Source organism: Anastrepha ludens, chromosome 5, assembly GCF_028408465.1.
Source record: "Anastrepha ludens isolate Willacy chromosome 5, idAnaLude1.1, whole genome shotgun sequence".
NCBI lineage: Eukaryota > Metazoa > Arthropoda > Insecta > Diptera > Tephritidae > Anastrepha > Anastrepha ludens.
In genome coordinates this window covers 33384731-33399160 of record NC_071501.1, presented here as the reverse complement: position 1 = coordinate 33399160, position 14430 = coordinate 33384731, and the positions used below count along the sequence as shown (strand labels likewise).

General features: G+C 36.2%; 1 protein-coding gene across 1 annotated transcript in view; it reads left to right on the top strand.

Moving 5' to 3' along the window:
• Positions 1–2927: 2927 nt before the first annotated feature.
• The window catches only part of LOC128865231 (opioid-binding protein/cell adhesion molecule homolog), a 283912-nt gene continuing 272409 nt past the window's right edge, over positions 2928–14430 (top strand). Inside the window, exon 1 of the mRNA XM_054105356.1 lies at positions 2928–2997. Coding sequence (XP_053961331.1) covers positions 2928–2997 — 70 coding nt within the window. The remainder of the gene's footprint in view (positions 2998–14430) is intronic.

The window sequence follows — 14430 nt, the reverse complement described above, 5'->3', positions numbered from 1 at the left end:
GGACTTAACAGTACTTAGATCTTCCAAATTATTAAAAAATGTTCTACCTAAAACGGTAAATCTGCGCCTGGATAGAGCAGAACAATGGCACAGAAGGCGTGAGATCGCCTCTTCCTCTTGCTCGTCTAGGCAGCTTCTGCTTAGTCATGTTTTTGCACACCCATCTTATTAATCAGTGTCCTGTTTTATTCGAAATCAGTGTGCTAAAACTGTGCTTATTTTGGCTTTGCAGAGATTCTGTTCGTTTAGCTCAGACACAATTGTCGAGCGATTCTGTAGTTGGCTTCATTGCGCTATCTTTCGTTCGGTACTCTTAAAATTTTCTCAAAAAAGCAGGTTACATGTCTGTATACTCATCAGTCAACTTGGTGAAGAGTTTCGCTAGATCATCGGATCTGCAGTTATCCTCAATGTCACAACGGCTCGTAGCCCATGTTATCTTAAGGTGAAATGACTTAACCTTCTGTTTAAGAGAAGCGGCATTTCATAGCTACCTTAAAAGTTATGGACTACTTTGTGAAGGGTTTTATCGCCGTCTGGCTATTAGTGAAAATGTAGATATCATCTTCCGGTATTGCATCACTCTGTACCAGTATCAGGACATTTTTTATTATCATCATTATCATCAGTACACTAAAGGAGATACTCAGATGTTTGGATTATAAATCTCCGCCCACCCTGACCACGAGCTTTGGCCCATCTTTGTATACATGGATTGACTCGCCCTGTCTTATATCGTCCCGTTCCCGCTATTCCCTTGAGGGTAGGAGAGTCGTGAATGTTGTAATGGCAATTTTAGTCCACCAGTCTGCGAAGCTCCGAAATGCCAGCTACGATTTTACCGTGGCCGTAGCCCGGGTTTGACCATTTTCTTAAGGACAAACTTACGTCGAACGCTACTCAGTTGAAAAATGCGTAAAAATGATCGAAATGTTCTGGTATTATGAAAACGCCGGCTTTGTCCACTCGTCATTCGAGAAAAAGTATGCACCGACAACCAGCCAATATTGGGTATGGGTTTTAGTCTGGCAGAGTGATGCTAGTACAGCTGTCGCGGTGAACCAGGAACGTTATCGTAACAACGCAATTTTTGAATAGGATAGCATGAACTTGCTCATACCTATGTGGTGTCAACAGGACGGTGCCACGGTAGTAACAGCGTATAAAACACGCACAGTTCCACTGTTTTTCACACTGCCTGCCGCGTCTCTTAAAACGAATTGGATGTTATAATTTATAAATAGTAGATATAGTAGTAGATATAATTTTTGCATACGTAAATTTCAACACTTTTTTTTATTTTTTTTTTTTGTTTTTTATAGTCCCCATTTATTTTATACATCTGTCCATTGACATTAAGTACATATGTAAGTTGTTTAACAAGTTGTCAAAAGCGATATAATTAAAAAAAAAACGAAATAATACACAATTAAATAATATACAATACAAGTTTCACCTTACTTGATTACAATTGTACAACTATTTTACCTATTTTTTTACATATTTATGTTTTTTTAAGTTTTTACTAGGTCGCTTGGTCGGGTTCTCTTTAAACGTCTTTTTGTGTTTCTTTCCCTTTCAAGAAGTTTGTTGATTTCTGCATTACTTGTTCTGTATAGTGATTCTGGACTTAGAGCAGACTAACCAATGAAGTTGTTGAAGTTTTTCTTTTATTCGTTTAACCTTTTTCTTTATGTGATGAATCCAATTGAGTTTGGAGTCGAAGTGAGTTCCCAGATATTTAGTAGTTGATTCTATTGTAAGTGCTTTGACATTTATTTCAATTGGAACTGCAGTAAATTTTGTTTTGTTAATAAATATAACCTGTACAATTTTGTCTTCTTTATTTTTAGGCACCAGTTATCAAACCATTCCTTATCTGCGTTTGTGTATCGCTGCAGTTTTTCAGTAGCGATAATTAAGCTTTTGTCTGATGCTAATAGTATTGTATCGTCTGCAACGTAGCAATTGAAGGATTAGTTTTGTCAGAAGGTGGTATGTATGCGGTGAATAAAACATATAGTAGACGCTAAAACATATATAAAAACGCTTCCTTGCGGAACTCCAACAGTTATCAGTATATCTGAACATTGGTTGTCATATTTAATATAGAAGCTTGGGTCGGTTAGGTAGCTTTTTATGATGAGATAGTAGTCAAAAGGTATTCTTTTTATTTTGTGGAGTGCAGCCTGACTGTCACTGAAAACTACAATCTGTTTCCCGCTCTTTTGGAAAACAGTTGCCGTTTCTCTCATAGTATAGTGATACTTATTACCATCGTTTAAGTACCATCCAGTTCCAGACCCTATTTCATTCCTGGACCCATCGATAAAGAAAATATCCTTCAAACCTCCCTGCATGCATTCTGGATTGCTCCGTTGTTCACGCAATGGAAATCTCACATCAAATTTCCTTCGAAATGAAACTGTGTGTATCAGGTCTTCTTTAAGTGCCAAAAACAGTGATACTGCTGAGATAGCAACTTAAACATTTCTCTGTGTCCCGAAGTTCCGTCTTCGTGCCAGAACTTAATGGCACTTAATATTTGACTATTTTATGATAACCTTCAAGGCCATAGTTTGCCTAACGTCAAAAGCTTATTTGTACATTTAACATTTACCTACTCATATAATTCTTTATTTCTTTATAACGGCTATTTTTAACTATTTTCCTTCTCTATTGTCTTTATACTTTCATATTTCTTCTACTGATGCTACCAAATATAAATAAATGTGCCAAAAATTGCATATAATGCATAAAAAATACTAAAAATGTTACTTGTGGTTGACACTTCGAATGAACTGAATGATTTCCAAAAACTTTGGTCTGCTATTACTACTATTGTTGGTTTCAATTTTGGTGACTTCTCCGGATTGGTTTGACTTATCCTATCTTACGTCGCTTGGCTTGACACATCATCCACAGAGATGCAAAATCATGAAGAGTTACTGGAGGATATTCGGGACGACACTTCTGTGAACCTTATACCTGAGAAAGGTAAGTTCATTAATTTAAAGGTAACAGTAGAATATAAAATATATTGAAGAAATTGGTTTTATTATATGTAACTTACACTGCATCTGTCACATTTCGTTCAGGTTGATATTTGAGCTTTATTAACAGACTATTTTATTTTATGAAAATTGCTTTGTAATACATTTTTACCCACAATATTATTCCTCTGTTGTATGCAGTTTTGGTATTTTTCTGCAAAAGATATAAAAAATACCCATTGAATAGTAAGAGGGTTATACTTGGCAGAAAAATATTGCCTGTTTTTGTTTAACATGGTAATGCTAAACATTTCATACATCACAATTGTAATAACCACTTATTTTTCTGTGCTGATTTAAAATAGAATTGTGCAATCGGGTAAACATTTTGATGTGAGTTTTTAAGCCGCCGATGCACGTTTTTTTCTCCCTACTACCAGAATCCTTTTTAATATTGATCACCACTGCAGGGATTCTTACTTAGCAGACCAGTTAGGACATCCCACTTTTCAGAAACATATTTTCGTCCTTCGTTTTTCCTCCTTCTTCCAAAGGAGAGGGGACACTGGCATTTGGGTAAGAGTAGACTATAATTTTGAAATTGCAGCGCAGGTATTCTAAGCGAATTGTAGCTCATTAAGTGAAATTTAGAAAGGAACAGTGAAATAGTATAACCGAGAAAAAATAAATAAATTGACACCAAAAGACAGCAATAGAAAAATAGCAGGCTTTGCTTGTGTATACTCCGCTGACAGCTATGAGGGTGCTCAATACTAGCTAAAGGATTATTGAAACTGAATATACTAACGTATGCGAAGTCGTGAGTGCGTATTGTGGCAGAATATATCGACCTATGATAGCGAGCATATTGGTTTTGTTCAAAGGCGAATTTCATAGAGGAAAAGAAGGAAAAAGCAGTTGAGCTCTCACGCAAAGAAAACAAAATTTTTTCGAGCAACATAATAGAGCCATTGTTTGCTGCAAAGTGTTTCCCGCGGAGTTAGAGACAATTGAAGGTGAAGGTGCTAGAATGGAGACCTAACATAGCTATAGCAGATGGAGTGCACACATTAACCCGGACGCCAACATAACCATTTTTATCTTTTTTCACTAGTTTTGGACGCTAGCGTATATACCCAATCTCATTACATTTAAATATCTTACCCGGAGCCAGATTATATGGCCAGCAATTTGCGAATAGTATGAATGAGTTTTTAACTCATTCAACTCGTATGAATCTCCACACAAACAAACCTCCCTTCGCATCCCAAAAGAACTGATGCATGGCCGCTTTCTGATCACGAACTCGTTTCGGAGCCGAAGAATCAGATTCACACCTCTCTTTAGTCTCTTGGTTTGATTTAAGATCGTGGTGTTAGTCCTAAGTCTCATTCATAGTGATGAATCGACGCACAAAGTCCACTCTATTCTTTCGAAAAAGCTCTAAATGTTGCTGAGAAAGTCGCATTCGATTGTGTATTTGTGCCATTGTTAGTCCACTGTGAGGCAATGCGCCACCCTTTGTGGGCACACAGTTTTCTGATACCCAACACTTCCGTCAAAATATTGCTTACACCTTCCAATGAGATGAAGTGCCGCCTGTCACCCAGGTCACTGTTGACAGTTATGATTTCGAGTTTGTAAAAGACCTCGATCATTTGGGAACCATCACTAACACCGATAACAACATCAGCCTGGAAATCCAACGTAGAATCTCACTTGCCAACAAGTGCTACTGTGGACTAAGTAAGCAACTGAACAGTGAAGTCCTCTCTCGGCGAACAAAATTAATACCCTACAAGGCTCTCATCATGCCCGCCTCAACGAATGGCGCAGAAGCGTGGACGATGACAACATCCGATGAAGCGACGCTTAAAGCGTTTGAGAGAAAGTTTCTGCGGAAGATTTTTGGATCTTTGCACGTTGGCGACGGCGAATATCGCAGGCGATGGTACCTTGAGCTATATCAGCTTTACGACGACATAGACATAGCACAGCGAATAAAGATCCGGTGGTTTCGTTGGCTGGATCATGTCGTCCGAATGGTTACAAACGCTCCGACTCTGAAAGTATTCGCTACGGTACAAGCTGGTAATAGCAGATGAGGGGGCAGGCCTTCTCTGCGTTGGAAAGATCAAGTGGAGAAGGACTTGTCTTTACTTGGTGTGTTCAACTGGCGCCGGTTAGAACGAGACAGAAACGACTGGTGTGCTTTGTTAAGCTCGGATAAAATCGCATAAGCGGTTATTGCACCAATTAAGAAGAAGAAGAAGTATGTAAGGCCCCTCAAGGGTTTTTTTAAATAGAATTTTTTAAAACAGAAATCTACTTGCCAGATCTCTCGTTGCCTTGCATGGGGTAACCCCTTGTAACCTTCTTCATTTATTATTATATATTGCGTTGCTTGACTCAGGGATTGGTAATCGTGCACAAACTCACTCGACTATGATGGTCAAGGTTTCAATAGAGGTCTATTATAATCACGTGACTCAAACCGCTCATATTAGTCAGCATCCAATAACTTTTTTATCCTTTTTCCCTTTCATTTTGCTGTGGGATCAAAAAATTATTTCAGTGTTTTAATATCTAAGCGTGTTTTCGTCCGGATCATCCACTTGAACCTAATCTCCCACAACTTTTATTATTACTAATTAAACCTAACCTGGCCTAACCTAATCGCATAACTCAACATGACGGCACATAACATAACACAACTTATTCTAACACTAGCGGCGTACTGTAGTCTTTCTACTGACAAATAAAGGAGAAGTCGTTGCTATCTAATGCTGACCTGTACTAGACCTTTTCTACTCCAGTTGTGACTATTTGCCGCTTGACTATAAGAAAAAGTTGTTTTATATTAAATAGATTTTTTATGTAGAATAAATGTTTTTGCAATTCACTTTGCATATAACGATTGCAAAGATTTCTTCTTATTAAGTAGCTTACGTAACTTAAGTCGTGATCTTATTTTGTGTACGCTTTGCCATCGCCTGACCTTATTGCGATGCTGCGACATTCTTTACTTCTTTCTTAGTATTAGTGGAGCGTATTCCTTTTACATTCCCATAGTGTCTCATAATATACACAAACACATACAACATATACACATGCACCTACATATATACACAGCCGTATCGTCGACCTCAGCGCCATTAGCCATAGCACCGCAGTCGCATTCTGATACGAGGCCACAACTCTCATAACTCTTTTATTTTTAGCGCTGCTTATATTTTCTTTGTATGGCATTTTCCTACGACTGTCACATACAAAAAAGAAAGGTCACCTCCTCTAATACTCCTACGTAATTTTACGTTACTTCATATCCTTTAGTCGCATTTTTTATATTCTCAACTTTGCATGTAATTTCTTGTATTTCATTTATTGTTTTACTTATTTTGTTCGCGGTTTTAGATGCGACATTAGCTTATTGTTGAGCCTTGAGGAGAAAGAGGAGCGAGGTAGATAAGTAGAGTAGGCGAGTCAGAACGATAGCGTGGCTTGTGGCATGCAACATGACAGCTTCGCGATTCGCTTCATTCCCAAAAGCCACAACACCAAGGCAACCGAGCTGGCAGGTAAATCTGTCGGTCGGTTTGCGATATCAGACAGGCAGCGAGACAGCTAAAGTGGCTTCATTTGTATGGCTATACGAGTATGTGTGGGTAGAGTAGTAATGTTTGTGGCAAGTAATGAGATAGCGATATTATGTTGCAGATTATATTTAACATTCGCCGAGCGCACGGATACGTACTTAACATAAATACTTCCACGCATATACAGACAGAAATATTATTTTTTTCTTACACCTCCCTTACCTTGTCTATTTTTATGTGAGTGGATGCGAGCAGCGTTTTTCACTTCACCTATATGAGAGTCATATTCTTCTAACTGTTTGTTAGGATGGATCGATTTGTGGAATATGCTAAGAAAGGATTCTAAGAAAGAATGAGTAAGAAATTCATATTGAAATTGTGGAAGTAAAAATAAACTCATATCGTTGAAATCCCTAAACCGATTTTGTTTCTAAATTAACTGGTGTCAGTGGCTTCGGTAGCGTAGCAAAAGCAATGAATTTATTTAATACTTATAAATAAACTCTGAAGAAGAGAAGGTCAAACCTCAAGGCCAAGGAGAAGGGGGGATTAAATTTCAACACAGATGGTACCAAGCTAGACGTTAGGGGTGGCAGTGGAGTATTTTGGAAGGAAGTAGGACTGAAACTATCTGCTCGACTACCAGACTACTGATAGACTACAGATAGACCGCGTCTATCAGGCGGAAGTTTTAGCTATAAAAGAAGTGGCTACGTATCTGAATTCTCATCCTTGAACAAAAACTACTGTGAATACGTTCTCGGATATCCAGGCGACCATTAAATCAATGAATGCGACTTTACTAAGATCAAAGGTTCGTCAGGAATGCCAGGCAGCTCTAAATGATATTAGTGTCGTATTCAAGAACAGTCTTAGTTGGATTCCAGGGCACAGAGACATTGAGGGATATTATAAAGCTAATAAGCTAGCCATGAAAGGTACTATTCTTCAACTGCTCAGTGATAGAAGTATCATTGGAATACCTATAGCCACGAGCAAACTAATGATTAAAAACAATATTATCCAAGAGGCCAATAAGTCATGGAGAGATGAAGATACATGGGTAACCACTAGGTTACTATGGCCGCAAATAAACAAGAAAAAGACAAAGAAGCTGCGTAGCCTTTCGAGAGAGGATATCTTGAAGGTCGTGGCTTATATAACCGGTCATTTGCTACTTGTCAGACATTCCTCGAGATTAGGAGTTTTCTCCCATTAATATTTCGAAGTTGTAGAGATGAGAAAAACGAAGAAACAGTTGAGCACTTCCTTTGCAATTGTCCAGCCTTAGCTGTAATCGGAGCAGGTTTTCTAGGTACATCCTTTTTCAATTCCCTTAGGGAACTGTCCGGCGTGGAGATTGGCCAAACTCTCTGCTTCATAAGAGCCGCAAAATGTTTTCACCAAGGAAAATAAATGAGGTTCCCGTGTCGCAAAATGAACCAATAAGGCCGAAATGAGTTGGGTCATATAGACCGACTTCCACCATAATCTAAATATATTTTATATAAATTTCTAAAATCGGTAGGATTTTCGCTTAATAAAACTTAAAAAATTAGTTGCATATTTACACTTTAAATTAAAAGGTATTATACTTTTTGAAATAAAAAGTAAGTGGCAACACCATTTATAATTTACTTTTTAATCAAAACGCTCCCAACCATAATATGTTGATACCTACTTTCAAGTACTTAATTCATCTGCACTATTTTATAGCACTTACGTCTTACAAGTTAGGTGGCAACGCCATACTAAAAAAAAAAATAATTAAAGCTTTGTTCAGTCTTATTACATCTCCTAATTCCTAAGGAAATTTTTTTATTAAATTATATTTTTCTGTAATTTTATATGGCAACGCCATTTATTGAATTAAAACTAGATCTGTGCTTATATTGATATATGTATGCTATAAGTATATAATTTTTCAATTAATATAGTTTTGCAATCAATTTATTATTTTACAAAAAAAAAAGGTGGCAACACCAGCGAAAATATAATTTTTTAAACCTTTAGATTTATACCTTGTCTTAATATTTAAGTGGAATGTTAGAAAAATATTGATTTTTCAATAAAATTTAGGTGGCAACACTGTAAAAAAAAAATTGTCGAGATTAAATTTTTCTTAAAAGCATTTGATTGATACCCATGCTGCAATTTTTTATTTCAAATAAAAACATGTGGCAACACCTAGCTAAAATGAGTATTACACACATACGACCCTTATACTTTTGGTGTAAAAAATGTTAAAATCGGAGCTCTAGTTTTTGAGTGATGATCGAAGAAATTGTTTTTACATATCCATAAACATAGTACGTATGTAGGAGTATGTATGTAGGCATTTGGAATAATTCAAAGGCGCCAACCAACGATTTTTCAAAAGCTAGAGGTAAATTTTTTAAGTCGAAGCGGTCACTTCACATGTGATTTTATGAAATAAATTTTATAACGAACAAGCGAAAGAAAATATCGAAAATTAATTTTTTATTCGGAATTTTTTTTTTGAAGTAGGTTAAGGTTTACATTTCTTGGTCAAGCACGCCTTTTGTTTACTTGTAATATCAATATAAATCTGGTTCAAATACCATTACTAACTTCAGAAACCTATAAAAAATGAGCAAGCATTTTTTTGAAGATCATTTTAACTCCATAACTTCTTTCTACCTCTTCTTCTTCTTAGCCTCACAGTTGTTGAGGAACCATTGCTTCATTCACAACCTTTCGCCACCCGCCTCCAACTAAGGCTACTTCCTTCCACCGCCGCGCGTTCAGCTTTGCAAAGTCATCTTCAACGTCTTCGATCCAGCTCTTTCTGGGGCGTCTTCTTCTTCGGCCTCCAACACGGCGTAATTCAACTACCTTTCGAGTTATTCTCTCTTTTGGCAAACACGTGTCCAAGCCATCTTATTTTCTGTGATTTTATAAATCTAAGTAATAAATTCTACCTGGTGCGTCCTTATGATGTAAGTTACACGAAAATTCTTTCCTTTGTTCTTGGAGTTTTAAATCGCTAATGGCTACAGCTTGGCTGTGATGATACTGAAGAATATGCTATCAAACTTTCTCTATTTTTTCCTTCGGAATAGTGGAACTCACAACTAGCTTCGCCAAATTCTAAACGGTCGAAGTAACTTCCCAGGCAGCCAATACAGATATTCAGCGAATGATTCTTCAATCTTAAAAGCACTTTCCACAGCCTTAGTCTTGGAATCTACGAATTTTACTGTATCGCATCAACCAATTCAAAATGATTTAAGCAAAGTAGATGCTTGGGTCACTCGGGGTTACATTAGGTGCGTACGGAGTTGGGTTTGATCATATAGACTCATAGAAGATAAGAACTATAAGTCAGTGTATTATCGTAGTGAAGAAGCTACAAGATATTTTCTCACAATATCGGCACAGCTGTTGAAAAAACCTAGTTGTTTGATAAATGTCCCTAGTCGTTTATTTCAAATCTAAATTTCAGCTGTTGGCTCAAGTTCAAAAAGGAAATTCAATCATAAAATGCTGCTTCTTCATAAAAGGTTAGGAATCATTGAAGACGACAAATACCAAGTTTTCATTAGATTATAACCCAAATTAAGAAAAAAAAATTTTGAATAATTAAAAAGTAAGTAAGGAGCTTAATTATTTAAACAAAAAAAGAAAAAATTGTCGGAACATTATAAAAATTCCAAAAAAATTAGATATTATTTTTAAAAAAATTCCTAGAGTTTATTTGTGTAGAATTAATAATAATGTAAAATACCAAAATTTGAAACGAAGTTAAAGATAGAAAATATTTTCGAATATCTAAATTATTGCCAAAAATAATATAAAAATATTGAAATTAAAAAACAATAAAAGAATTTTTAAAAAATGTTTGGCCAAAAAAGAAATTCTAAGAAATCCTAAACTCGATGAAACTATATTAAAACCAAAATTTTTTTTTAGAAAAAATATTTCGAATTATTCAAACAAAAAGACTAAAGATTGTCGGAATTTTAAAAATACTCTTAAAATATTGAGATATTATTTTAAAGAAAAAATTCCTAGCTTTCATTTGAGTATAATTAATAATAGTGTAAAATACCAAAACTTGAAAAGAAATTACAGAAAGAAAATATTTATTGGGTGAAAGAAGTTTCCAATATCCAATTGCTTATTTCAAAATTCAAAACCAATCAAGAAATAAAAATAAAATTGTTTGGCCTAAAACGAGGTTCTAGCAAATTCTAAACTCATTAAATGATGAGAAAAGAAATTAAAAAAAAATCTTTATTGGGAAAATAAGCTTTAAATTTTTTTGGGAATTGATTTAAAAATGTCGAAGTTATAAAAATATTAAAAAAAAATTTTAAAAGATTTATTGTACAAAAAAAGTTTTTAGCAAACTTTAGACTCATTAAATGGCGAGCAAACTCCATATTTTAGCGCCATAAAAAGCTGATTCAATGAATTTTCTCGTGGTGATGGTTCGCTCACTGACGAATTCCGGCAAGATCGTGCAAAATCAATTGTTGCGCCAGAAAATATTGACGCTGTGCCCGAAATGATTGAGCAACAACGTCATGTTGCATACTGTGAGATTAAGGCATACTTGGGCATTAGTACGATGACCTTGCCTGATAACTTTCTGGTATAAAAGATATGTTCACGTCGGATGCCACGCAAATAGAAAGAAACTCCTGGATGAAATGCAACAGGATGAAGTGATTTGAAAATTGGTTCAAATGAATGCAAGATTGTATTGATCAGCATAAAAGATTTTTTTGAAAAATAGTGAAATAAAAATAGCAACTCTCGTACCTGACATGTTTTGCACCATATCCTTGTATATGAATAGCCATTTTACATTTCTAATCCGTCGTTATTCGATTCGATCCACTCTACTATAAATATCGCCATTTTTTCAGCCTTAGTATGCCTTCAGTGTGCCATCACAACAAATATGTAAAGTTCACTGTTGCCGTAATAAAAATAACAATGAAATGTATTTAAAGTATGAGCGTGACAGCGTAAATATTTTACTGTACACACAAGCACAAACATGCTCGCATACATTTGTAAGTAATTTGTATGTGGTAAATATGTGAGTGCATTAATAAATGAACATTCCTGTGTGCATATTTCCATCAACTCATAAGGCGTGCAAAATATGTGAATTCGAAAGTAGTGCAATTTAAAACTCGATTCTGTTTTGTTTTTATTACACCTTTCGATAACATCTAAATTTTTTAATACCCATGAGTAAATCGATATGTGAGTGCGGTGCTAAATTTTAATTGTCGGCAAGTCAGGATATTTTGAAAAGCGTAAAAATTTCACTGGGGAAGCAGGAAAATATCTGATGCGGTCACACGAAGGAAATCTAACTTTTTTTAATTGTTGTTTATTTGTAACTAACGTTTCTGAAACACTTGAAAAATTTGTGATTGAATGTTTATCCTTTAATATCTTTGAAGATTTTGAGCAGATTTTCCGAAAATATTTTCGATTAAAACCAATTTTTCTGGTTCAAGTTTAATAAAAAGGTATATATAGATATATATATATATGAATGTACAAGGTGGCGCAAAATTAATCACCATATCGGAAGATTTATTCAAGTTATTCAAAAGCAAATTGTATATATAGATGTGTGCATTTTGCTCAAAACAAGGCCACAAACAAGAAAAATATGCAAGCAAACCCATTCTTATTACTAAAAATTATTGAAAGAAACTGAGGCGATCACAAAAAAAAAATGCCATAAATCTGACCGAAGCCGCACGCAAACTGTAATTTGAAAAATATTGAAATCACTCAAAATTAAGATCAGAAGAAGAAGAAATGACAGCCAATGAACACACACGAACAGATGCCAGCGGTTAAGACCCAGTGTCGGTGCATGAGCAGAAATTAAAGCGAAGAAACGTTTACTTTGTATTATAAGAGATATTTTGCACTAAACGCTCCATAAATGCCAGGAATTGATATATTTTACACAAACGACATATATGCAACTTTTCCTCCTGTCAGATATACGAGGTGTGCTCGAAAAGTATCGCCAATTTTGAATTGGTGGTTGCTACTCATGTCTCTCACTCATGCCGTCGAGTTCGGCCATTTTGAAGGTTCAGTTAATTATTGACAGCTGCTTTGCTTGCACGAGTTTCGGCACGTCTTCGATTTTTACCTATTCAAACAGATTGATCAAAGAACCTGTATCAAATTTTGTGTGAAAATCGAAATTAGGTGCGCGGATACATTCCGAGTGGTGACTGTGTCATACGGAGAAGCTACTTTGGACCCAAGCAACGTTTATCGGTGGTACAAAATGTAAATGTTCTCAGAAGGCCGAGAAGATGTGAATAACGAAAAGCTGATCGGGCGCCCGAGCACTTCAGCAACAGACGAAAAAATTGGCCAACCGTCGAATCACCGTTGGAGAAGTTGCTGAGGACCTAGATATAATGATTGGCTCGTGCCGTTCGATTTTTTTCAATGATTTGGGTATGAGACGGGTCTCCGCAAAATTCGTACCAAAACTGCTCAACTTCGATCAAAAGCAGCATCGCATCGAACATTGCTAAAGAGATGTTGGACTCTGTCCGCGACTCGCGGCGACCCAAATTTGCTGCAGAGGATTATGACGAATCGTGGGTTTATGGTTATGATGTGGAAACCAAAGCTCAGTCATCTCAATGGAAGCTGCCGCATGAACTAAGACCGAAAAATGCGCGCCATGTTCGTACGAATATAAGTCGAATGTAAACGTTTTGCTTACCATTTTCTTTGATTACAGGGACGTTGTGCATCATGAGTTCTTGCCACAGGGTAAATTGGTCAATAAGGAATATTATCTGCAAGTTATGCGCAATTTATGCGAAGCAATCCGCCAGAAACGCCCGGATTTGTGGAAGAACAAAAATTGGGTATTGCATCATGAATATGGCCTGCTCACACATCGTTGCTTGTGCGCGACTTTTTGGCCAAAACCAATACACTAATGATGCCACAGCCACCGTATTCCCCAGATCTGGCCCCCTGTGACTTTTTCTTGTTCCCGAAACTGAAGACACCCATGAAAGGACGACGGCACGCTACGATTGACGAGATAAAGACGGCATCGGAGGAGAAGCTGAACAAGATAAAAAAAATGATTTTTTGAAGTGCTTCGAATATTGGAAAGAACGCTGGCACAAGTGCTAATATGTCATGGGGATTACTTTGAAGGGGACAAAATAGATATTAATGAATAAATAAAAAATTTTGAAAAAACACAAAATTCGCGATAACTTTTGAACACACCTCGTAAATATAAGGGAAAGTTTGATCCATGTCAATGTCATTTTGTTGTGTCTGTTAAGGAATTTCAGAGTCCTACATCTATGCAATGGCGAACACCACAACTGAATGAGTTGGTGCATGGCACGAGACATATTTATACTTTAAAAAAGCTCCTCGTGAGGTAACAGCTTTCATACGGAGTAGGTATTGTATATCCCTCAATTTGTGAAAAACCGTCATGACGCACACCATAAATTGGAGCAGAAACTCGGCAAACAACCAAACAAATGGTCTTTCAAAATTGGTGCCTAGATGTCAGTAGTGCATGATTCCTTTTTCTTTTCGTCATCTTTGGCATTTGTCAAGCACACATGTGTACATAGAACAACGCATTAAAGTTATTTGGAATTATTATGAAAATGGTCGATCTTTAAAGAAAATATATGTCGTAATTCGTGGGTTTAATCATCCGAATGAGTCGATAATTCAAAGTATAAATTTCATGAAAACGGTTCTGTTGAAGATCGACAAAGAAGAGGCTGACCAAAACAGGACATTCAATTGCAAAATATTCCTAAATACATATTATT